At 43.3% G+C, this 26,170-nt stretch overlaps 1 protein-coding gene across 1 annotated transcript; it reads right to left on the bottom strand.

The window, feature by feature from the left end:
* Positions 1 to 2,416: 2,416 nt before the first annotated feature.
* LOC139401936 (TBC1 domain family member 8-like) lies at positions 2,417 to 26,170 on the bottom strand. Its single transcript, XM_071145958.1, has 20 exons — positions 25,794 to 26,170; positions 23,323 to 23,433; positions 23,063 to 23,181; positions 22,638 to 22,866; positions 22,285 to 22,525; positions 16,763 to 16,970; positions 16,100 to 16,285; positions 15,794 to 15,946; positions 9,283 to 9,433; positions 7,048 to 7,262; positions 6,797 to 6,914; positions 5,836 to 6,121; positions 5,574 to 5,715; positions 5,378 to 5,476; positions 5,217 to 5,285; positions 4,833 to 5,079; positions 4,234 to 4,299; positions 3,960 to 4,046; positions 3,761 to 3,861; positions 2,417 to 3,656 (listed from the first exon to the last, which is right to left on the bottom strand). Exons 1-20 carry the CDS (start codon positions 25,918 to 25,920, stop codon positions 3,189 to 3,191), a joined length of 3,423 nt encoding a protein of 1,140 aa, XP_071002059.1. The 5' UTR covers positions 25,921 to 26,170; the 3' UTR covers positions 2,417 to 3,188.

The following is a 26,170-nucleotide window of genomic DNA, read 5'->3' as shown; positions in this document are numbered from 1 at the left end:
ATGAATGTTTACACGCCTGCTTCTGCCTACCACCGCTCAGTTAGATACTTAGATGCTTGTATGCTCAGTCAGATGATATGCAACACAGGACACTCTAGTAATATCAACCATCTGTAGTTAACTAGTGATTGATTGTTTTTTATAAAATAAGTTTGATGCTAGCTAGCAATTTACCTTGGCTTACTGCATTTGCGTAACAGGCAGTCTCTCCTTGTGGAGTGCAACGAGAGAGAGGCAGGTCGTTATTGCTTTGGACTAGTTGCTTTGGACTAACTGTAAAGTTGCAAGATTGGATCCCCCGAGCTGACAAGGTGAAAATCTGTCTTTCTGCCCCTGAACGAGGCAGTTAACCCACCGTTCCTAGGCCGTCATTGAAAGTAAGAATGTGTTCTTAATTGACTTGCCTAGTTAAAGATTAAATAAAGGTGTAAAAAATAAACATACCGATTTCCGATTGTTATGAAAACTTGAAATCTGCCCTAATTAATCGTCCAATCCGATTAATCGGTCAACCTCTAAACTTTGGGACATTGTCCATTTGGAAGACTCATTTGCGACCAAGCTTTAACTTCCTGACTGATGTCTTGAGATGTTGCTTCAATATATTCACATAATTTTCCATCATGAAGCCATCTATTTTGTGAAGTGCACCAGTCCCTCCTGCAGTAAAGCACCCCCACAACATGATGCTGCCACCCCGTGCTTCACAGTTGGGATGGTGTTCTTTGGCTTGCAAACATCCCCCCTTTTCCTCCAAACATAATGATGGTCATTATGGCCAAACAGTTCTATTTTTGTTTCATCAGACCAGAGGACATTTCTCCAAAAAGTATGCTATTTTGTCCCCGTGTGGAGTTGCAAACTGTAGTCTAGCTTTTTATGGCAGTTTTTGAGCAGTGGCTTCTTCCTTGCTGAGAGGCCTTTCAGGTTATGTCGATATAGGACTCGTTTTACTGTGGATATAGATACTTTTGTACCCGTTTCCTCCAGCATCTTCACAAGGGCCTTTGCTGCTGTTCATGGATTGATTTCCACTTTTCACACCAAAGTACGTTCATCTTTAGGCGACAGAACGAGTCTCCTTCCTGAGCAGTATGACAGCTGCGTGGTCCCACGGTGTTTATACTTGCGTACTATTGTTTGTATAGATGAACTTGGTACCTTCAGGCGTTTGGAAATTGCTCCCAAGGATGAACCAGACTTTTGTAGGTCTACAATTTTTTTCTGGGGTCTTGGCTGATTTTTTGTATTTATTTTCCCATGATGTCAAGCAAAGAGGCATTGAGTTTGAAGGTAGGCCTTGAAATACATCCACAGGTACACCTCCAATATATTAAAATGATGTCAACTAGCCTATCAGAAGCTTCTAAAGCCATGACGTCATTTTCTGGAATTTTCCACGCTGTTTAAAGGCACAGTCAACTTAGTGTATGTAAACTTCTGACCCACTGGAATTGTGATACAGTGAATTATGAGTGAAATAATGTGTCTGTAAACAATTGTTGGAAAACTTACTTGTGTCATGCACAAAGTAGATGTCCTAACCGACTTGACAAAACTATAGTTTGTTAACAAGAAATTTGTGTTATTTAATTAGTTATTGATTTATACTGCTTTAAATGACATTTTATGTATTTCTATAAAATCCAAACTGGAATCTTTCCTCAAAAGAAAGGTTGTAAAAGTATGCTAGACATTTATAGAATAAATCATACCTAGTCTGTTGAATGGCCGAATGTGTGAATATAAAACCAACTTTACCTCAGTGAATGTTTGAAGGGATAAAGGACTATACAAAGTTTGGGAACCACTGGTCTATGCAATACATTGAATAAGACAAGGATGCAACATGGTTTGTTTGTAAATCATTAAAAACAATGTCCGATATTTTGCAGCAGACACGTTAAAGAAGTGATAAATGGCCTGATTTGTGATAATGCACATCAAGTGAACTTGTGAGTGTGCACTACGAATAACATCAAGGTGCATCTGTAGTCAATTAGAAGGCATCAGACTGGTTCTGGAATAACCAAAACCTCAATTTATCACCACCACTGATTTGAAATGGAAAAATCAAGTTCTCTATATAGAAGACTTATTCAACTAAATCTGAGGTACAGCAGTTCCGTTTGTTTAGTATCAACTGATTTTAAGAAAGTGTGTAGGACTTTAGTCTATAACATAACACTGGTCACTTAGACTTAAGGCTTGAATGAAGAAATATGCTTGGTAGAATAATAAGGCTCAAACAGTTTTAGAACACCTAAAATAAGACTTCTTAAAGAACAAAATCATTCAATCAATACAGGATAAACACTATTGATTAATGTACTGCATTGTTGAGGAGCTAGCGCAAGTATTTCGCTGCACCTTTTATACTTGCTGTAAACCGTGACGAATGTGATTTGACAAAATATATAGGTGCACATTTTTAATGTGTCGCACATAAAAGCAAGATTCCAATGTCCATTATTGTATGACAAACATTTGGCAGTTAATAGTTCTTGACTCCTTGGGCTACATATAAAAAAAGGAACATGAAAAAGCTTGCCAAAATGATACACTGCAGGCGTACACGCATAACATATTTGGGCAGAAAAGAACACTTGTCTGCTCTACTTGATTGGACAATATGGCAAACAAGTGTATCACCAACCAGGCAGCAAATGTTAAGTCAAGTAAAATGTCACTAAAACTGGGCACATTTGAGTTTGTTCCCATTTCATAGACCGGATGAAGCAGAATGAAAACGTGTGTATAAATACTGAACGAAAAATAACCCTTTTCATGGTGCTATGTGTAGTGCATGGTGTGTGACGTTCTCACAGTAGTATATATGATTATGACTGATGCATCATGTAGTCTCTTGATTATCATGCATGTCTTGGTTATGGTTAACCTGCTTTCAGACAGTTGTTGATCCCAAAAGACAAGGCCACCTTTCTTCACGGCTACATCAGGAGAGGAAGACCTACACATCTACATTACTTCTCCTTTGTGCTCGACCAACGACTCAATATAGGCACATACGGACTCTTGGTACCCACTCATCCTTTTAAGACGGAGGACACAGACAACACTTATTGGGGACAAAGGTGCCTGGACAGCTAGATAAGAAACTAGATTGGAAGCCCAGTATTGGGTCACACTGTGGTTCTCACATCGAGGTTCTGTTGGTCATGTTGAAATCAGCTGGTCCCTTGCTGGAGCATAAGCAGACCAGCCCTTTCATGGTACTGTTTCACTTTTGCCTCAGCCACCTTTGCTGACAGGTCCATCGGTTTCTCAAAGAAGTTGACTAGCTGCTGTTCTGTGAGGAGAGAAGCCAGGATCTGAGCGTAGCTGACCGCCCACTCGCTCTGACTCTCAGACCCTGAACTCTTGCTGGTCCCCTCCTTTCTCTCTCCTTCTTCTTCTTCTTTGGTGCTGAAGACGGGATGTTCTTCTTGACTCCCCTCCCTGTGATCGTCCTCTACCTCGTCCCCGGCCCCACCCTCGCTGTTGACCTCTGACCCTGAGCAGCGGCTGCGGTGCCCGACCTCGCCGATCTGCAGCACCAGGCTGGTCACTGTAGCGATGGCCTGAAAGAGCTCATTCTCGTCTGGGTTGCCATGGAACATGCTGTAGAGGGTCTTACAGAACTGGATGAACTCCCTCTGTAGAAAACAATAATACAAGTTTATTATGACTTACTTAGTATCTTTCAATGACTCTTTGTTTAATAGATCCCTGATTTAATTCATTTTTTTATTGTATGTACCTGGTTCATTGGAGGTACAGGTTGCTCCACATCCTTCTCCTTCTCTTTAGCCAGGTCTTTCAACATCTGTTTCAACTGTTCCTGAAAGTCTCTCATCTCCCCTTCAACATGAACACACACATCAGGAGCTACATCAAGGTGATAATCTAAACAGACCTGCGCTGTAAATGTGAATCTGGAACAGTGTGTGAATACTTACCATTGGGCGGCTCTACATGGAGTGGTCCGGTAGTAGACAGCTGAGGGCTCTTCAGTGGAGATGGGTCATCCTCACTCTCAGTCAGAGCTACAGGAAACAGTCCCATTATGAAGAATGTTCATCTCTAGTTAATTCATCAATCAAATATATTTTAGAAGGTCCTTTTTACATCAGCAGTTATCACAAAGTGCACATGTTATTTAAAGATAATAGCATGTCCAACTAAAGTACATGAAAGAGAAGCACAACACCACAGGAAGACTATGTGACCCACCTGGAGGTATGTGCAAACGATACAGTAGTCTGACCTTTTCATTCAGTTCCTCAAAGTATAGCGTATCTGAAACGGAGAGACACACACACAGAAATGTCATTGGCCTTAAATCACAATGTGTGTCAATAAATGAAAGGTTAGTGCTTATACTGTCAGTAAATTCTAGGTTAGTGTTTATTCTGAATGATAGAGGGCCACAGAGGGAACCCTTCAGATGTGTGAGTTTAAGAGGTGAATTTACATCATCTTGATCTTCCTCAACTTCAGTGGTTCTCACTGTACTGTACACAACATCTACTCCTAAAAGCCTTGGCTGGATATTGATTCCCATAAAAGCTTTGTGGGCTGAATTCCAGATGCCCATAAAAGCATAGTGGGCAGGTTTCCAATGTTCATGACTTATATGCCTTACAAGGGAATTTGAATGTGAGATAGCCTGGTGTATGTTTTCTTGGTTTTTGTATATACTCGCAGGCACAGTCACGCACACAAACTCATATTACACACAGTCTCTCTTCAGGCACTCACTTACTCTCCCTCCCTTTAGAAACACAACCTCCCTCTCTTTCTCTTTCACACACAAACACTCGCTCATATACCCAGCCACCCAGCGAACTCTCTGAAGGTGATGAGTGAGTCTCTGTCCTGGTCCAGTAGTGTGAAGGTCCGGTGGGCTACGGTGTCAGTATGAAAGCCACAAAGCCAGGGAACCAGCAGCATGTACAGGCTCTTAAACTGGACCCGGTCCACTCTGTACTGCTCCACATAGGGCCGGCCTGGGTCATGGTGCTGGAGGGCCAATGTGGTGCCCCCATCGCCCCAGTACAGGTTGATGAAGTGCTCTGTCTATAAGACAAACAGAAACAGAAGTGTTGTTGTACAGTTGGACTATAAGCAGAGGATGTTATTATTGTGTTCTGGCAATGCCTTTCTTAGTGGTCCTGGGGAGATAAATGAAGGTGTATTGAATTGAACTGAAGTACCTTGAAGAGGTCGTAGACATCAGCCAGGTTTTCAGGGGAGAGAGAGACATCTGGGGTCACCACCCTGAGCTAAATACACAGAGAGGGAGGGGCAAGGTCAGAGAAGTTTGGAGAGGAAAAGCATAAGGTTTGTGACTGTTTATGTGAAATGAGAGAACCACCGCATTCTCCTTGGTGGTGTCCTCGTGTGCTTGGAGAACCTGGATCCGGTGTCTGCATCGCAACTTCTCTATTTGTCTCACCGTCAGGTCTCCAAATTTCTGACAAGACAGAACACACAACGAGAACAAAGATCAGCTCCACACTGTCACTACAACCCTCTGGTGGTGTGGAGGGAATATTGCAGTGCCGTCTTACCTCATAGGAGTCAGCGATGAGGTCAGTGATCAGGGTGTGTTGTTTAACAGGCGGTCTGCCCTCCTCCTCCCCACTCTGAGACGAGAGAGGGTGAGGGGTAGGGGGAGATGGATCCTCATCGTACTTCACCTGGTCCAGAAAACTGCAGACAGAGCCAAGAGTGAAAATAAAAGGCATGATTAACTATTAACATCCCACACATCAGGGTTGGCCAATCTTGTCTACAGAGTGTGTGCAGGCTTTTGTTTCCGTCAAGCATTACCCAGTGAGGATCATGAGTGCCTGGCTGTCGTCTGCACTAGCACACAGTGCCGTAGCGTTAGCATCCAGCACAGCTAGCCCCAGCTGGAAGATGGCTTTGATGCCGTGAAAGAAGAAGCAGTCTACCACACAGACAGCGCTGCGGAAGGGAAGCACGCTGAGGAAGAGGGTGAGAAACCAGGACAGGGAGATGGAAGAGAGGGGGGAGAGGTCGGGAATGTGCTCGGCCAGCTCGGGAAGACGATCCCGGATCAGCTCTTCAAACACTGACTGGTCCACCTGAGCACCTGCAAACTCAAACACAAGTGGAAATCTACAATATTATAGATAAACACACATAGAAGTATAAAATAAAACATATTTTGTATCCCATCGAAGGAAATGGGTTTTGTTCTCATGGAAATACTATGGGTGCATACTCATGATGTATACTCATTGTGAAATATCCCAGATAAGTTATATTTTAAAGACTATTTGAGCCAGGAAGTTGCCTGGAGATTAACAATCTATTTTCTAAGGAGAATAAGTAAACAACTGCCCTTTCAAAGTAGAACAGGCCAGACACTCATTCAGACAGAACAGTTAAAGGAAGAGGAAATTACTTTGAACGCATTTCATATGCGCCATAAATAAATAGCAACACAAAGCAGAGGAAATTAGCTTGTGTTTCAGCACACGCTTCACATGGCTAAAGAAAGCCTTTGGATATTGTTGGCTCCAATGGCAGTCGGGGCAGAAAAACAGCCCTGACAGAATAAACATGCCACAAGGAAACCACATTCAAATCACCTAAACACCAGAACAGCTCTACAGGAAAATGCATGTGTACTAATAGTCTCTCTGCTGTGTCTTTGATAGTACTTCTCTAATGTACAATACTAGCTGAAGTAAACAAACCATCGCTGTAGTAAAAGTACTGTAGTAGCAGTGGTAAACCTATACAGGTCAGTTTGACATCTCACCTATAACTCTGCGGTTGAAGTAGTCAGGTAGCATTCTCTCACACACAGCCACTAGCAGTGAGAAGGCCTCCTCCTCTTTAGTGTACAGCAGCAGCACAGATGCCAGGATATTCATCGACTAAAAAGACAGACAGGCAGACAGTCAGTTATATTGTCTGTAACTGTATGGTTATGGACACTGGACACACTATACAGTTGACTGTACACATGTGCACACACTGTGACATACTGTATGGTGGTGGGTACCTTACCTGGCAGTAGCCAATCTTGGGGTTGCGGTGGGCATATGCGGTGAGGACACGGCGCAACGCGGCAATACCTTTGACGTTCTGGAAGGCGGGGTGGTCTGGCAGAGAGCGGTGCAGGTCTCTCTCGATCTCCTCCGTGGCCAGACTGCTTTGCCCCATAGACTCTGTCACCAGCCCCGAGTAGTAGCCTGGGTGGGATGCCAACTCTGATGAGGCATCTGCGTTTCCAGGGGGAAAGGTATCAGTGTTACACAGCAACAGCATATAACTACATACATGAAGGCCTGGTCAAACAACATTCCCTTTCCCTTTCCTTTCGATCTAAAAGGAATGGATAAATCATCTTTCCGGTTCTTTCAGATCTGCAAACACCAAAAAGGTAGGGGTTACTTTGGGATTACGCAAGACTTTAGTTCTGGGTTAACCGAGATTACTTTGGGACAAGGCTTGTTTTTTAAAAACTAGCTCTTTCCCTTTGTTGACTCCCCCTCTAGGATGTGAAAGGATGCTTTCAGATCATCGAGAGGGAGTAAACATGGACCTAGGATAGTTTGATATGGGGCCAAATAAAACAGTCTGTTCAGTTCTATCCCAGTGAGTGGTGAAGCCACAATCGGTTGCCTGTCTGTTTCTGGTGCAGTGTGTGCAGGGTGCTCACAGGCCTAATTGCTTGTTTCCATTGGAGATGTGGTCACAAGTTATTTGTATGCCCACTAAATCCTGCTGCTCTGGATTCCATATTACATTAAATTTGATGCTAACAGTTATGACAAAGTAGGGTCCCAGAGAATGGACTCTACAATGTTCTAAAAAAGGGAACTGCTTGCCTGGTAAAAGCCACTACACAAACTTTAAGATAAAATGGCACATACTAGAATTGCTAGGTATGGTACAGTACACAGGAAAGAAACGGAAAGTAGGCAGTAGAACAGAACAGAACAGCACTCTCTCTCTCTCCCTCCTTTGGGGATATACAAATATCTACCCTAACCATCACTCTACCATTAAATATACATTATATATAGAAAAGTAAGTGGACACCTCTTCAAATTAGTGGATTTGACTATTTCAGCCACACCGGTTGCTGACAGGTGTTTAAAATGGAGCACACCGCCATGCAATCTCCATAGACAAACATTGGCAGTAGAATGAGCTTACTCAGTGACTTTTAACGTGGCACTGTCATAGGATGCCAACTTTCCAACAAGTCAGTTTGTCAAATTTCTGCCCTGGTCAACTGTAAGTGCTGTTATTGTGAAGTGGAAACGTCTAGGAGCAAAAATGTCTCAGCCGCAAAGTGGTAGGCCACACAAGCTCACAGAACGGGACCGCCAAGTGCTTAAGCGTGTAAAAATCGCCAGTCAACGGTAGCAACACTCACTACCGAGTTCCAAACTGCCTCTGGAAGCAACGTCAGCATAAGAACTGTTCGTCGGGAGCTTCATGAAAAGGGTTTCCATGGCCGAGCAGCCGCACACAAGCCTAAGAACATCATGCACAATGCCAAGTGTTGGCTGGAGTGGTGTAAAGCCTGCCGCCAATGGACTCTGGAGCAGTGGAAACGCGTTCTCTGGAGTGATGAATCACACTTCACCGTCTGGCAGTCCGATGGACGAATCTGGGTTTGGCGAATGCCAGGATGACACTACCTAACCGAATGCATATTGCCAACTGTAAAGTTTGGTGGAGGAGGAATAATGGGGCTGCTTTTCATGGCCCCTTAGTTCCAGTGAAGAGAAATCTTAACGTTACAGCATACAATGACATTCTAGACAATTCTGTGAATACAGATTTGTGGCAACAGTTTGGTGAAGGTCCTTTCCTTTTTCAGCATGACAAGGCCCTCAAGCACAAAGCAAGGTCCATACAGAAATGGCTTGTCAAGATCGGTGTTGAAGAACTTGACTTGCCTGCACAGAGCCCTGACTTCAACCCCATTTAACACCTTTGGGATGAATTGGAATGCCGACTGCCAGCCAGGCCTAATCACCCAACATCAGTGCCCGACCTCACTAATGCTTATGGCTGAATGGAAGCAAGCAATGTTCCAATATCTAGTGGAAAGCCTTCCCAGGATAGTGGAGGCTGTTATAGCGGCAAAGGGGTGGACCAACTTATTAATGCCCATGATTTTGGAATGAGATGTTCAACGAGCAAGTGTCCACATACTTTTGGTCATGTAGTGTATGTGGCCTGTTGATATAGTAACCAATAACCTCAGACTCCTCCGTCCCTCACCAGAGAAGGTCATCCATAGCTCTCCCCGTAGCGACTCTGGTATCCCCATGGCAACCAGCTTCTGGATCTTCTCTGTGCGGAACATGTGGACGCCTCGACCGTACTCCGGGAAGTGGTCCTCCCATAGACGCTCTTTCACCTGCTCCATGGTCTACAGGACACACACATAACCTTCAGCAAATTGAATATAGTACTGTAAGCACATTCTTAGCACTATTAACCACAATAGCCGTGGCCTGTATTAGGAGGTCAAGTTACCCAGGATGCCAGCCAGGGGGAGAACAGGGATCAATATGTGTAAATAATAAAAGAGATGTACAGAGTCACACTTTATCACATTTAGCATACCCTGGTTTCCAGTCTGTTTCTGATTCGTTCTACTACATTTTTGGTATGACAACAGCAAAGGAGTTGCTGTGTCGTTCTTGAATTACGTTGGCATTTGTTTTTTATGTATGCGGGTACATCTTTCCATCCTAAATCTACGAATATGGTAGCTTAATGACTTTAAATAATTTTGTGCGACCATTAGGAGTAGTAACATGAATCATGGTAACACCAATGAGACAATTTAGGTAAATTAGTATTTTATGAAATGAATGCCACAAAAGTTCCTCAATTCTTTAAAAATAATTTACTAAACCGATATGATTAATAATTTTGCTCACAATGTTATTTACCTTAATTTAAATTGACTAACACCAATACACTTTGGAACAAATAAATCAATCATGTATACTGTTTAGCAGTGTTATATGTTATATGTGAAAAACATTCTAGACCACCTTTCCTCCACACACAGAAACACGTACAAAGCTCTCCCTCGCTCTCCATTTGGCAAATCTGACCATAATTCTATCCTCCTGATTCCTGCTTACAAGCAAAAATTTAAGCAGGAAGCACCAGTGACTCGATCTATAAAAAAGTGGTCAGATGAAACAGATGCTAAACTACAAAATTGTTTTGCTAGCACAGACTGGAATAGGGTTCTGGGATTCTTCCGATGGCATTGAGGAGTACACCACATCAGTCACTGGCTTTATCAATCCAACAAGACAATGATCCAAAACATAAAGCAAAATCTACAATGGAATGGTTCAAAAATAAACATATCCAGGTGTTAGAATGGCCAAGTCAAAGTCCAGACCTGAATCCAATCGAGAATCTGTGGAAAGAACTGAAAACTGCTGTTCACAAATGCTCTCCATCCAACCTCACTGAGCTCGAGCTGTTTTGCAAGGAGGAATGGGAAAAAATGTCAGTCTCTCGATGTGCAAAACTGATAGAGACATACCCCAAGCGACTTACAGCTGTAATCGCAGCAAAAGGTGGCGCTACAAAGTATTAACTTAAGGGGGCTGAATAATTTTGCACGCCCAATTTTTCAGTTTTTGATTTGTTAAAAAAGTTTGAAATATCCAATAAATGTCGTTCCACTTCATGATTGTGTCCCACTTGTTGTTGATTCTTCACAAAAAAATACAGTTTTATATCTTTATGTTTGAAGCCTGAAATGTGGCAAAAGGTCGCAAAGTTCAAGGGGGCCGAATACTTTCGCAAGGCACTGTATATCTCACTGATCATTCCCAAAGCCAACACCTCATTTGGCCGCCTCTCCTTCTAGTTCTCTGCTGCCAGTGACTGGAACAAATTGCAAAAATCGCTGAAGTTGGAGACTTTTATTTCCCTTACCAACTTTAAACATAAACTATCTGAGCAGCTAACCGATCGCTGCAGCTGTACATAGTCCATCTGTAAATAGCCCCCCCAACCTATCTACCTCATCCCCATACTGTTTTTATTTGATTTACTTTTCTGCTCTTTTGCACACCGGTATCTCTACTTGCACATCATCATCTGCTCATTTATCACTCCAGTGTTAATCTGCTAAATTGTAACTATTCGCTCCTATGGCCTATTATTGCCTACTTCCTCATGCCTTTTGCACACACTGTATATAGACTATATTTTTTTCTACTGTGTCATTGATTTGTTTATTGTGTTATTGGCATGTTTATTGTTTACTCCATGTGTAACTCTGTGTTGTGGTCTGTGTCACACTGCTTTGCTTTATCTTGGCCAGGTAGCAGTTGCAAATGAGAACTTGTTCTCAACTAGCCTACCTGGTTAAATAAATAAAAAAAGAAACTGGAGGAAACAGGTACAAAGGTATCTATAGCCAATGTAAAACGAGGCCTATATCGACATAACCTGAAAGGCCGCTCAGCAAGGAAGAAGCCACGGCTCCAAAACCGCCATAAAAAAGCCAGACTACGGTTTGTAACTGCACATGGGGACAAAGATCGTACTTTTTGGAGAAATGTCCTCTGGTCTGATGAATTTTTTTTGCAATAATAACCATTGTTATGTTTGGAGGAAAAAGGGGGAGGCTTGCAAGCCGAAGAACACCATCCCAACCATGAAGCACGGGGGTGGCAGCATCATGTTGTGGGTGTGCTTCGCTGCAGGAGGGACTGGTGCACTTCACAAAATAGATGGCATCATAAGGATGCAAAATGATGTGGATATTTTGAAGCAACATCTCAAGACACCAGTCAGAAAGTTAAAGCTTGGTCACAAATGGTCTTCCAAATGGACAATGACCCCAAGCATACTTCCAAAGTTGTGGCAAAATGGCTTAAGGACAACAAAGTCAAGGAATTGGAGTGGCCATCACAAAGCCCTGACCCTAATCCTATAGAACATTTATGGGCAGAACTGAAAAAGCGTTTGTGTGCAAGGAGGCCAACAAACCTGACTCAGTTACATCAGCTCTGTCAGGAGGAATGGGCAAAAATTCACCCAACTTATCGTGGGAAGCTTGTGGAAGGCTACCCGAAATGTTTGACCCAAGTTAAACAATTTAAAGGGTGCTTTGTTCAGGGAGAGAACAACAGATTTTTATCTTGTCAGCTCTGGGATATGATCTTGCAACCTTCCGGTTACTAGACCAACACTCTAACCACAAGGCTACCTGCTGTCCCGACCTAAGACAGGGAATTTTTACTAGGATTACATGTCAGGAATTGTGAAAACCCGAGTTTAAATGTATTTGGCTAAGGTGTACGTAAACCTCCCACTTCAACTGTACATACCCCAACCAGAAGCCATGGATTACAGGCAACATTCAAACAGAGCTATAGGGGAGAGCTGCTGCTTCCAAGGAGCGGGACTCTAACCCGGAAGCTTATCAGAAATCCCGCTATGCATCAAACAGGCAAAGTGTCAATACAGGACTAAATCGAATCGTACTACACCGGCTCCGACGCTCGTCGGATGTGTCAGGGCTTGCAAACTATTACAGACTACAACGAGAAGCACAGTCGAGAGCTGCCCAGTGACATGAGCCTACCAGACAAGCTAAATAACTTCTATGCTCGCTTTGAGGAAAACAACACTGAAACATGCATGAGAGCACCAGCTGGTCCGGATGACTGTGTGATCACGCTCTCCGTAGCCGATGTGAGTAAGACCTTTAAACAGGTCAACATTCACAAGGCCGCAGGGCCAGAAAGATTACCAGGACGTGTACTCCGAGCATGCGCTGACAAACTGGCAAGTGTCTTCACTGACATTTTCAACCTCTCCCTGCCTGAGTCTGTAATAACAACATGTTTCAAGCAGACCACCATAGTCCCTGTGCCCAAGAACACTAAGGTGACCTGCCTAAATGACTACCGACCCGTAGCACTCACGTCTGTAGCCATGAAATGCTTTGAAAGGCTCGTCATGGCTCACATTAACACCATTATCCCAGAAACCCTAGACCCACTCCAATTTGCATACCGCACCAACAGATCCACAGATGATGCAATCTCTATTGCACTCCACACTGCTCTTTCACACCTGGACAAAAGGAACACCTGTGTGAGAATGCTATTCATTGACTATAGCTCAGCATTCAACGCCATAAGCTAAGGACCCTGGGACTAAACACCTCCCTCTGCAACTGGATCCTGGACTTTCTGACGTGCCGCCCCCAGGTGTTAAGGGTAGGTAACAACACATCCGCCACGCTGATCCTCAACACGGGGGCCCCTCAGGGGTGCGTGCTCATTCCCCTCCTGTACTCCCTGTTCACTCATGACTGCATGGCCAGGCACGACTCCAACACCATCATTAAGTTTGCTGATGACAACAGTGGTAGGCTTGATCACTAGCAACAATGAGACAGCCTATAGGGAGGAGGTCAGAGACCTGACCGTGTAGTGCAAGGACAACAACCTCTCCCTCAACGTGACCAAGACAAGGCAGATGATTGTGGACTACAGGAAAAGGAGGACCGAGCACGCCCCCATTGTCATCGACGGGGCTGTAGTGGAGCAAGTTCAGAGCTTCAAGTTCCTTGGCGTCCACATCACCAACAAACGAACATGGTCCAAGCACACCAAGACAGTCGTGAAGAGGGCACAACAAAACCTATTCCCCCTCAGGAGACAGAAAATATTTAAAATGGGTTCTCAGATCCTCGAAGGTTTTTACAGCTGCACCATCGAGAGCATCCTGACAGGTTGCATAACTGCCTGCGGCCTCCGACCGCAAGGCACTACAGAGGGTAGTGCATACGGCCCAGTACATCCCCAGGGCTAAGCTTCCCACCATCCAGGACCTCTATACCAGGCAGGGTCAGAGGAAGGCCCTAAAAATTGTCGCAGGTGTGAGTGCATCTGCACGCACAGTGAGGTGAAGACTTTTGGAGGATGTCCTGGTGTCAAGAAGGGCAGCAAAGAAGCCACTTCTTTCCAGGAAAAACATCAGGGACAGACTGATATTCTACAAAAGGTACAGGGATTGGACTGCTGAGGACTGGGGTAAAGTCATTTTCTCTGATGAATCCCCTTTCAGATTGTTTGGGGCATCCGGAAAAAAGCTTTTCCGGAGAAGACAAGGTGAGCGCTACCATCAGTCCTGTGTCATGCCAACAGTAAAGCATCCTGAGACCATTCATGTGTGGGGTTGCTTCTCAGCCAAGGGAGTGGTACCAACACATCCTCCGAGAGCAACTTCTCCCAAACATCCAGGAACAGTTTGGTGACAAACAATGCCTTTTCCAGTATGATGGAGCACCTTGCCATAAGGCAAAAGTGATAACTAAGTGTCTCGGGGAACAAAACATCGATATTTTGGGTCCATGGCCCGGAAACTCCCCAGACCTTAATCCCATTGAGAACTTGTGGTCAATCCTCAAGAGGCGGGTGGACAAATAAAACCCCACAAATTCTGACAAACTCCAAGCATTGATTACGCAAGAATGGGCTGCCATGTGGCCCAGAAGTTAATTGACAGCATGCCAGGGCGGATTGCAGAGGTCTTGAAAAAGAAGGGTCAACACTGGATATATTGACTCTTTGCATCAACTTCATGTAATTGTAAATAAAAGCCTTTGACACTTATGAAATGCTTGTAATTATACTTCAGTATTCCATAGTAACATCTGACAAAAATATCTAATGACACTGAAGCAGCAAACTTTGAAAATTAATATTTGTGTCATTCTCAAAACTTTTGGACACGACTGTACATATTACCTCGACACCGGTGCCCCCACACATTGACACATTGCTCTGTACCAGTACTCCCTGTCTATAGCCCAACTATTGTTATTTACTGCTGTTCTTTAATTATTTAAAGAGCAGCAGTAAATAAGGCGGTAACACCAATGACATAAAACTGAGTGACACACACTGGTACTGGTAAAAATAGGGTATTTTAATAGCCTTATTTGTTTTTGCTGATCTATACAATATATTAAATACTTTTGTTCACTGTCTAGGATTCAAAATAGTAGATAGATATCACTAAATCCCCAAAACATTTCACTCTACCTCTCTCTACATATCACCAGTGGGACAAGCCAATTTGCTTGCCCCCAGTAGTTTTTTACAATGAATACAAATAAATGTTTTGCAGTATAAAGGACTTACATATGCTCTTATTAAATAACAGTCAAATAAATATAACATTTATTTGTAATGTCTTTGTAATTTTAAAGTGTTTTTACATGGTGCCAAAATCAAGGGACAGCATTTACCACCGGAATCCAAGAATCACCCTATTTCAACTAGAAACTGGAAACCAAGCTAAACCTTAAACCAGTCCTAATTCACAATGCTAAACATCAAGCCTATGTAACAGTATAACTTTAGACCGTCCCCTCGCCCATTCCCGGGCGCGAACCAGGGACCCTCTGCACACATCAACAACAGTCACCCATGAAGCATCGTTACCCATCGCTCCACAAAAGCTGCGGCCCTTGCAGAGCAAGGGGAACCACTACTTCAAGGTCACAGAGTAAGTGACGTCACCGATTGAAACGCTATTTAGCGCGCACCACCGCTAACTAAGCTAGCCGTTTCACATCCGTTACACCTAGACTGAAAACACATTGGCCAATCTAGTCCTGATATGGCTGCAGCCACCATTATTATGGTATCTGCTATCTAAACACCATAATAAGAGGCCCTATTCATATCAGGGCTACAGCGTATGGTGCGCCAGTTTCCATACTCACAGCCGTGCTGTTGTTGGGGTCAGGTTGAGAGTGATGATAGCATGCCATCAGAGCCTCTGTGTTCACTGTTTGACGTAGTGCTCTCTCCTCGATATCCTCCCCATCACAGTACATGGTGTCATAGCAGAAGGTGTAGTAGGGAGACGAGGAGGTCTGGAGCAGCCAAACACCAGAATTAGTCAAATATACACAATTAATATGCAGCAATTCTGCTTTGTGGACTAGGCCTGTTGGGCATCACCATGAGATGTGGTGTGTGTAATTGACAACAGACATTTAGCAGTTAGTAGTGTTGCTGTATCATACCAGAGATTTCTTGCTGCGGAACATGGAGTGTTTCCACTGGAGGGCTCTGAGGCGTGATGTCAGGCCGTTCACCAGGCTGTCTCTGTCCTGCAGCTCGATCAGCTGGAAGGCTTTCTTACCCCTCACGCTGACGATTACTGGGTTTGGCAGCAGGCTGGTGCTCTCCGCCTTCTCTATGGAGATCACCTGACAATAAAACAGGAGGAGACAGGGGTCAGAGGTGAACAGCCAAATAAATAACTGTAGCGCTATTTACTTGTAAAACAGTAATAACACAGTAATAAACTATGAATAGCTTTTATGTATAGCAGAGCCATACATACATCTATATATAGCTTCATGTATGACTGACTGGTATATAATGTAGATAACCATGGTAAAGCTAAAGGTGTAAACTCTAACACTTCCAACAACACTGTGTAAACAGCAGTAGCCACATTCCACCTGCGTTACACTTTAACCAGCAGAGAAGCAGGGTCAACATAGTATGTAGCCAAAATACACCACCCCTCCAAAATACACTGCAGTACACTGATAAAGGCTCTCCTCTGGGAAGGCTGGATTAACCTTAAGAGCTAAGCTAGGGGAACTTGTGAGGGATTTTTGTGTGAGACCTTTCTATAAATCAAATAGGGAGGCACTGCAATATGGTACAATGGGTACCTCTGAGAGAGGGATAAGCAGGCTGCAGTGGCCCTCCTCTCGGCTGGCGAAGCATAGGTAGCTGTCGGTGGTGAAGAGTGTTCCTGTCGTGTGACAGCGGGCATGGGGCGTCCACACTGAACACAGCGCCACCTCCTGAAGACGTTCGCCCCGTGGTAGCCGAAATAGAGCCAGGACATACGTCCTTAACGCCTGCTCCTCCAGAACCCTGAGGGGGAAGAGTTAGAGGGACACTCAGAAAGAGATACTTAGCTGGCAGGGGGGAAAGAGATACAGTGAAACGTTCTGTTGCAAATGAGTGACAGCTAGGAATTCAACCTCCAGGATAGAGAGAAGGAGAGTGTAAATGATAGATTGTGGGTGAATCCTCAAGGCCTTGTTGCTTCTACTCAATGACATCATCAAAAGTTTAAACATTTAAAAAATATTGATTTTCAAACACTATGAGATTCACGGTGACGTGGGGAGCAGGAAAATACCCTCCTTGTGGCTAGAAACTCATTGCAGGTTTTGAAAATCACAGTTTCTTTATTTTTAATCGTACCCTGGTGGTTTAGGACCTTTTGTTCTTATCTTTTTAACCAATGATCATAGAAACGCGTTTTCAAATCAAATCTTATTTGTCACATGCGCCGAATACAACAGGTGCAGCCCTTACCATTTGGAGCCTCGCGAGTGGCGCAGCGGTCTAAGGCATTGCATTGCTTGAGGCGTCACTACAGATCCAGGTTCGACCCCAGGCTGTGTCACATCCGGCCGTGACCGGGGGTCCCATAGGGCGGCAAACAATTGGCCCAGCGTCATCCAGGTTAGGGGAGGATTTGGCTAGGGGGGGCTTTACTTGGCACATCGTGTTCTAGTGACGCCTTGTGGCGGGCCGGGCGCCTGCAGGCTGATTTCGATCGTCAGTTGAATGGTGTTTCCTCCGACACATTGATGCAGCTGGCTTCCAGGTTAAGTGGGTGTTAAGGAGAGCAGTTTGCTTCCAGGTTAAGTGGGTGTTAAGGAGAGCAGTTTAGCGAGTCATGTTTCGGTGGATGCATGACTCGACCTTCGTCGCTCCCAAGCCCATTTGGGAGTTGCAGCAATGAGACAAGATCGTAACTGGATCACAATTGGATATTTCGAAAATGGTGGAGAAATAGGTGGACAAAAAAATAAAATAATAATAATTTACTAATTAAACTAAATTAAAAATAGTAACACAATAAATTAACAATAACGAGGCTATTTACAAGGGTTACCAGTACTGAGTCAATGTTCAGGGGTACGGGGTAGTCGAGGTAATTGAATACCTCGTACCGGTCAAAAGTTTTAGAACACCTACTCACACAAGGATTTTTCTTTATTTTGACTATTTTCTACATTGCATAATAATAGTGAAGACATCAAACTATGAAATAACACGTGTCACACCCTGATCTGTTTCAACTGTCTTTGTGATTTGTCTCCACCCCCCTCCAGGTGTCGCCCATCTTCCCCATTATCCCCTGTGTATTTATACCTGTGTTCTCTGTTTGTCTGTTGCCAGTTTGTCTTGCTTTTTCCAGTCTCTCTCTTCTCACCCTCCTGGTTTTGACCCTTGCCTGTCCTGACTCTGAGCCCGCCTACCTGACCACTATGCCTGCCCCTGACCCTGAGACTGCCTGCCGACCTGTCCCTTTGCCCCCCTCTGGATCACTGACCTCTGCCTTACCCTGAGCCTGCCTGCCGTCCGGTACTGTTGCCCCACATCTGATTTACTGAACCCTGCCTGCCTTGACCTGTCTATCGCCTGCCCCTGTTGAAATATGTTTATTCGACGTGGTCTGCATCTGGGTCTTACCTTCATACCTGATAATATGGAATCATGTAGTTACCAATTTTTTTTTTTTTTACAAATCTAAATATATTTTACATTTGGGATTCTTCAAAGTAGCCACCCATTGCATTTATGACAGCTTTGCACACTCTTGGCATTCTCTCAACCAGCTTCACCTGGAATCATTTTCCAACAGTCTTGAAGAAGTTCCCACATATGCTGAGCTCTTGTTGCCTGCTTTTCCATCACTCTGTGGTCAGACTCATCCCAAACCATCTCAATTTGGTTGAGGTTGGGGGATTGTGGAGGCCAGGTCATCTGATGCAGCACTCCATCACTCTCCTTCTTGGTCAAATAGCCCTTACACAACCTGGAGGTGTGTTGGGTCATTTTCCTGTTGAAAAACAAATTATAGTCCTACTAAGTGCAAAGCAGATGGGATGGCGTATCGCTGCAGAATGCTGTGGTAGCCACAGTGGTTAAGTGTGCTTTGAATTCTAAAGGAATCACAGAGTGCCACCAGGAAAGCATCCCCACACCATAACACCTCCTCATCCATGCTTTACGATGGAAAATACACATGCAGATATCATCCGTTCACCCACACCGCGTCTCACGGCAGTTGAAACCAAAAATCTCAAATTTGGACTCCAGACCAAAGGACAAATTTCCACCCGTCTAATGTCCATTGGTCGTGTTTCTTTGCCCAAGCAAGTCCCTTCTTCCTATTGGTGTCCATTAGTAGGGGGTTTCTTTGTAGCAATTCGACCATTAAGGCCTGATTCACCCAGTGTTCTGTGAACAGTTGATGTTGAGATGAGTCTGTTACTTGAACTCTGTGAAGCATTTATTTGGGCTGCAATTTCTGAGGCGTGTAACTCTAATGAAGTTATCCTCTGCAGCAGAGGTAACTCTGGGTCTTCCTTTCCTGTGGTGGTCCTCATGAGAGCCAGTTGCATCATAGCGCTTGATGGCTTTTGCAACTGCATTTGAAGAAACTTTCAAAGTTCTTGAAATGTTCCATATTGACTGACCTTCATGTCTGAAAGTGATGATGGACTGTAGTTTTTCTTTGCTTATTTGAGCTGTTCTTTCCATTATATGGACTTGGTATTTTACCAAATAGGGCTGTCTTCTGTATACCCCCTTAAGATGGAAAGAAATTCCACAAATTCACTTTTAAGAAGGCACACCTGTTAATTGAATTGCATTCCAGGTGACTACCTCATTAAGCTGGTTGAGAGAATGCCAAGAGTGTGCAAAGCTGTCATCAAAGAAAAGGGTGGCTATTTGAAGAATCTCAAATATTAAATATATTTGGATTTGTTTAACACTTTTTTGGTTACTACATGATCCATATGTGTTATTTCATAGTTTTGATGTCTTCACTATTATTCTACAATGTAGAAAATAGTCTAAATAAAGAAAACCCTTGAATGAGTAGGTGTTCTAAAACTTTTGACCAGTAGTGTACATGTAGGTAGGGATAAAGTGACTGCATAGATAATAAACAGAGAGTAGCAGCAGCGTATGTGAAGAGTGTGAAAGATTGTGAATGTATATCTGCAGTGGTGGAAAAAGTACCCAACTGTCATACTTGAGTAAAAGTAAAAATACCTCAATAGAAAATAACTCAAGTAAAATCAAAATTATTCTTGAGTATGAGGCTAAAAGTATTTGTTTTAAAATATACTTAAGTATCAAAAGTAAAAGTAGAAATAATTACAATTTTCTGATGTTAAAAAACCTGATGACACTATTTTCTTGGTTTTTTTTAATTTAGGGAAAGCCACGGGCACACTTCAACATTCAGACATAATTTAAAAACTAAGCAGGTGTGTTTAGTGAGTCCACCAGACCAGAGGCAGTAGAGATGACCAGGGATGTTCGGTTGATAAGTGCTTAAATTTCACAATTTTCCTGTCCTGCTGTAAGGTTCTGCTTTTCTTTTCTTAGTCAACCTTGTGTTCTTTTTCTTGTGTTCTTGAACATAGCCCTGTTTCTTTGTGTTCTGGAACGTAGCCCTGTCTTTCATTTTTGGTCATTGATTTCACCTGTGTTTGTTTCTCACTAGCTCCTTATTTAGTTCATTTATTTCTGTTTGTATGGTTGTGAGGTATCGTTTGTTTTTGACTGCCTACCTGTGTTTGACCATTGCCTGTGACCACAATTCCTGACTTCTGCGAAGGCTTAATAAACATCTGCGTGTGAATCTACACCTTTTTCTACCTGAGGATTCATTACAACTGCTAAGCATTCAAAATGTAACGAGTACTTTCGGGTGTCAAGGAAAATGTATGGAGTAAAAAGTACAATATTTTCTTAAGGGATGTAGTGAAGTAAAAGTAGTTAAAAATATAAATAATAAAGTACAGGTACCCCCCAAAAAAGACTTAAGTAGTACTTTAAAGTATTTTTACGTTAGTAGTTTACACTACTGTATGTGTGTGTGTTGGAATGTCAGTGTAGTATGTGTGAGTGTGTGGCTAGAGTTCAGTGAGTGTACCTCAAGCCTGTGCAAGAGAAAAATGAGAAGAAGTAATGTAGACACTGTTTTGGTGCTGGAGATAATGAAGATAATGGAGATAATGAATACGAGGTTAAAAAGAGTTGCTCTTGAAATAATCCACATGTACCCACAGACAATTAGATAAAGGCAGACTATTTTGGTCACTACAATTTAGGTCAGGTCATTTTTCACTTCCTGCTATGGTATTGTGATGAGGAATTTACATAAAGTCACTAGTTTGAATGATGGGGAGGGACAAAAAGATCATTCATTTGAGAAGGGTTGAATGTGAGGAAGTTACCAAATGAATTATTAAACAGTCTGTTACACCCATAGAGAGAGAACTAAATGCTCTAGCCTAGCTCAAGTACAATGTTTACCACCGCAAGCTGTCATTTTACACACAAAACCTGAAACTGAAAATGTTATGGTGAATGTACTACAGGTGGAACTTAGACACACACACACGTACACACACACGTACACACACGTACACACACGTACACACACACACAGAACTAAGACTGAACGAAGAACAGGGGTGTATTTATGAGCTACCTCTCCAAGCGAAGGTATCATTTCCCACAGGATAGAGCTGAAGTGCCTTCCAGTCACACTGAGACAAACACTGATTTATAACGTATGGTGCAGTGCTGTGTCGTGGAACGCGGCCCATCAATCACTACACAACTGTTCTGAGACCAGCTGGAACCCAATACACAGGCAGTGGAAGGAAGGAACATTTTAAAAATATATATATTTTCCCATAGACTAACACGATACGCTGTATTCCTGTTATGGCTGAAACACCTAGGGGCAAAGTCTAGGTCTTTACAAGTCTTTATGAGCTCATCAGCCTCATATAATGTTTGTCTGAAGAACATGACTGAACGTCCCTCTCGGCTCAAAGGAAGATCAGTTGCACTATGATGCTATGGTTATACAAAGGATGGTCGGAAACTAATGGGAAGTAAATCAGTTAAGATATGAGGGGTTTTCAGGAAGCGCTTGATGAGGTCTCTTTTGACCAAAACAGATAAGAATGAGAACCTTATTAAATTACTGTTTATCAAACTGATTAATCAGGCAAGCAACTGTTCTAATCCTCTCAGATGATGTGAATCTGAACAAAGCGAATGATACAACCACACAAAATCCCCTGCCCTCCTTTACAATACAATACGATACAACTTTTCTGCGTTGCCTGCTGACCTCTTGGTTATGTTAGAGGACTGCTGGAGGACTCGGTCCAGCTCCAGGCCTTCACTGTCCAGCAGGCGTCGCAGGGCGATGTCAGCCAGCTGACCAATGACCCCAAACGCCTCATCCAGGCTCAGGAACATGGAGAAGTCCAACTGGCACCGCCGCGTCATCACACGCACCATGTCCGTCATGAGACCCGTAGAGACCCGCTCCAGCCTCGTCACCTCCGCCCACGGGATCACAAACTTCACTAAGGGAGAGAGAAGCGGTCAAACATTAAAAGTTCACAACCAGTTCACAACCAGTAATACTGGGGGCTATTCTGTGTGCTATTGAAAGGAAGAGCATTTAAGGGGACTGACCTTCCTTTCCCAACAGGAAGGAGTAGAAGGCCATGTGGTTGATGCTGAGGTAGAGCCAGCCCTGCCGGGGGACCCGCCCCTTCCAGCAGCAGCAGGAGTAGGTGGTGACCAGCTTCTCTGAGGAGGGCAGGCCGAAACATAGCTCAAACTTCAGCAGCGCCTCCCGGAACTTCTCAGGCTCCTCCTCCTGAGCCGCCTGCCTCCCCCTTACCTCCTCCGCTATCAGACCCTGGGGGAGGAGGAGAAATAAATGAGAGAAAGAGAAAATAAAAGGAGAGCAAGAGACACAAATAGAAAAGAAAGTCAGGAGGAGAGAGATCAACAGTTGAGATTAGGTTGAATACTGTGATTTTCGATAGTAGGCCTACAAAGTATTTACAGTGTACCACAGGTCTATAGTAGGTCTTATTCTAATAGTACAGTACCTTGACTTTCCCTTTTACGAAGCTGGCGACATCCTCCTTGTTCTCAAACACTGAGAGAGAGTGGAGTAGGTTCTGGACCAGCCAGTCCCAATGTCTGTTCATCTCTCCGACAGCAGCACCTGTATAACAACACACACACATACAACACCCATCAGAGAGATAGATACACAGAGAGAGAAAGAGAGAGAGCTAGAGAGAGACAGACAAATATGAGAATCAGAGAGATAGAAAGCAAAGGAGAGAAATGTCAGAGAGCTTACCACAAGCTATTGTCCAGCTGACCTGTGACCCAGGCATCTGTAGTAGGATACGGAACGGTGTGACCCGGGCATTGGAGTCCAGCACTGAGTCCAGAGCTCCCACCAGAAGACCTGGACAGACCAGAGCAGTCAGACACAGAAAGAGACCAGAAAATACTGAGAAATACCATCTGACAACACATACATGTCAATGAGCTCATTTACATATGGGAGAGAGAGGCCACATTATACCAACCCATATAAACTGAAATCACATTTTCAAAAGATAAGACAATTGTATTAAGCTCATAAGGCATTAATAAGATATACTCTAACATACATAATCAATGTTTAGCATTAGTGGAATGACTTTTGAGCAGCAGGAAGTTTACAATTTAATTTAATAAATTTAATAAATAAATAAATAAATTTAATTGTGCCTTTAAGCAGATGGGACACAAAGGTACCTATTACACATAACGCCAGAAGGCTAAAGTCATTACCATGTCTATCACAGACCAAGACATTCCACAGTGAGGTGCCAAGCAGAAGAAGATTGGCACTGGATAGGACATAAACTGATACAACTTACGGTCACTAACAGTCTCATAATGGCCACATTATGTGAGAGCATAACATAGGCTTACAAGCTATTGAGAGACTCAACACAAGTATTGCTGTTCTCTGTTTGTCACTATATTGGTCCACTAGAACCAATGGCTAATAGTATTGGATTGGAGACCCCCCCCCATATCCTCCACATATGAAGCCCTAAAGCCATGGTCTAAAAAATACAAACTTAATACAGAGCCCCTAACATCTCATCCAATATGGTTGACAGTGACACCCCAGTTGACGTTCAAGAGAAACTGCACTACTCTACCCCAAGCTTTCAATTTCCATCCAGACCTAACTAATTTGTACCTATTAGGCATTGCGAAGGCTACATTAACCCTGGAACCAGCATTTAGGGAGAACTTACACATCCAGTCATCCCCACCAGTCATCAGCCTAATGGAACCAGATAGGCTCACGAATACCCTGAGGTAACAGAGCCTACACTCATCATCATAGTATCTCTTTAACTCCACTGCTATTCATGGTCATGCTTTCCCACTGAGGCCAAAGGCACCAAACACTAGTCCCTCTTGTCTAGTTTTAATTCTGGGTTTTCTTTGCCATTTTCAACAGAATGGAGCATTTAAGGAGCACTAGTAAAAACAGTCCTAATAGCAACACATTACATCCCTCAACTACAATAAAAAATCAAGTTAGCAAGAACAGTCTGTTAATGATTTGGCCAATCAAATGTGTAATAAGCACACAGCAGGCAAGACAAGGCTTACTACGTTCAATAGGCTACAGTCTAGTCTGTATGAGATCACTATCTAGTGTTTGGCATTCTCACTCCCGCCCAACCGCCCGCCACAAAAGAGGAGAGGGACGGAAGACAAACTGAACTCCTGACAAATAACCCTCTCCTAGAGCACTGCCCATTCCAGACCACACCACATCTATAAGCTCTGCCCATCTGCCGCTCTGAACCATGACACCCTGGCAACACAAACTTATTTGTCACCAAACCGCTTACATTGTAAATCCCAACTTAAACTACTGTAAATCATGTATTGTGTTCTGCTTATATATTTCACTGAGTTTGTATGGCTGTGGACAATGGACATGTACAGTGTGCTCAGATGTAGAGAGAAAATAAACCCTATGTATATAAATAACTAAAAATTCCCTTGTAGCAAAGTGCTCTTTGTGAAATAGGAAGCAGAAGATACTTTAGTTAGTGACACAAAGTGATAGAACATAAAAACATCTGCAACCTCTATCTTAATCGAATCATAGATTTCTTCTTCCAATTGATATTGTACTTGTTATTCTCTTCATATAACAAAACATACTATGGTGTGGTTTTGTAAGAAGAGCCAACCCCAATACAGTTAGGGCTTTGTCTTACCTGTCACCATGGTGACAAACAAATACTGTAAATCATAACCAATTGCCGGGCCGTTTTTATATTGTTCCTTTTATGAGATGTCTACTCTCTATCCTCCTGTCCTTGATGTGTTCAGTTAAGTATGAAAGTCCCAATGGTGATTAAACAAAAACAAGACCAGGTGGCACCTTATCAAAGTTCATCATCAGACAAACACTGTATCGAACTTAAAGAAATCAAGGAAGACCTGAAACAAAATAAATGTCTAAATACTATATGCAAGAAAGTTGCCTGTTATTGCTCCAAGGTGTTGACGACACCAAATATGGAGAAAACACTTGTTTCCCAAGTAATGCTGTGTAAAAATCCTGAGCCTATTTAAAGTGATACATTGTTGCCCCGATAATGGCAAGTTGCAAAATTGTTTATAAATGATTTGTTACTGTGTTGCAAGTGTATTCCGTAGACTGGTGTATCCGTATAGGCTGCCAAAGCTGCTGAAATCAGACGACAGACAGTGAGATGAAGATGGGAGGGGGCGTATTACCTGTAAATTTTCCCCCTGTGTCCCCATGCCCTCTTCTGCGCTGCAAAAGGAAGAATTCGTTAGATTTTTCGGTAACCCAAAGCTTCAATGCATTTTTCAGCAAAACTTCCTCCGGATTCAACCACATGCTTTCAAAACAAGAGATTTACAAAGAGAATGGACGAAAACAAAACAAAGCCGATTGTAGTTTTTGTTGTGCTATTGATAGAATGCACACTTCTTCAGCAGTTCCACGCGTCGGAGAAAATTAGGTGATTTCAGAATCATCCATGACTGATCTCAAGCGCTGTCCGAGATAGCAGGCGTCTTGTGCTCATATTTTCTCTCACACCGGTTGCAACTGTAGCCTACACAGCGAGCGTCTTATTTCCGCATTT

Source organism: Oncorhynchus clarkii, chromosome 3 (assembly GCF_045791955.1).
Source record: "Oncorhynchus clarkii lewisi isolate Uvic-CL-2024 chromosome 3, UVic_Ocla_1.0, whole genome shotgun sequence".
Lineage (NCBI taxonomy): Eukaryota > Metazoa > Chordata > Actinopteri > Salmoniformes > Salmonidae > Oncorhynchus > Oncorhynchus clarkii.
The sequence above is the reverse complement of the archived record's forward strand: the minus strand, read 5'-3'. Positions and strand labels throughout refer to the sequence as shown.

Coding starts and splice junctions, on each gene's coding strand:
- LOC139401936 (XM_071145958.1), bottom strand. CDS start 25,920: ATGTGGTTGAATCCGGAGGAAGTTTTGCTGAAAAATGCATTGAAGCTT. Junction 15,947..16,099: donor TCCGCAGCAAGAAATCTCTG/GTATGATACAGC, acceptor TGGCTGCTCCAG/ACCTCCTCGTCTCCCTACTA. Junction 4,047..4,233: donor TCGTTTGCACATACCTCCAG/GTGGGTCACATA, acceptor TGTTTCCTGTAG/CTCTGACTGAGAGTGAGGAT.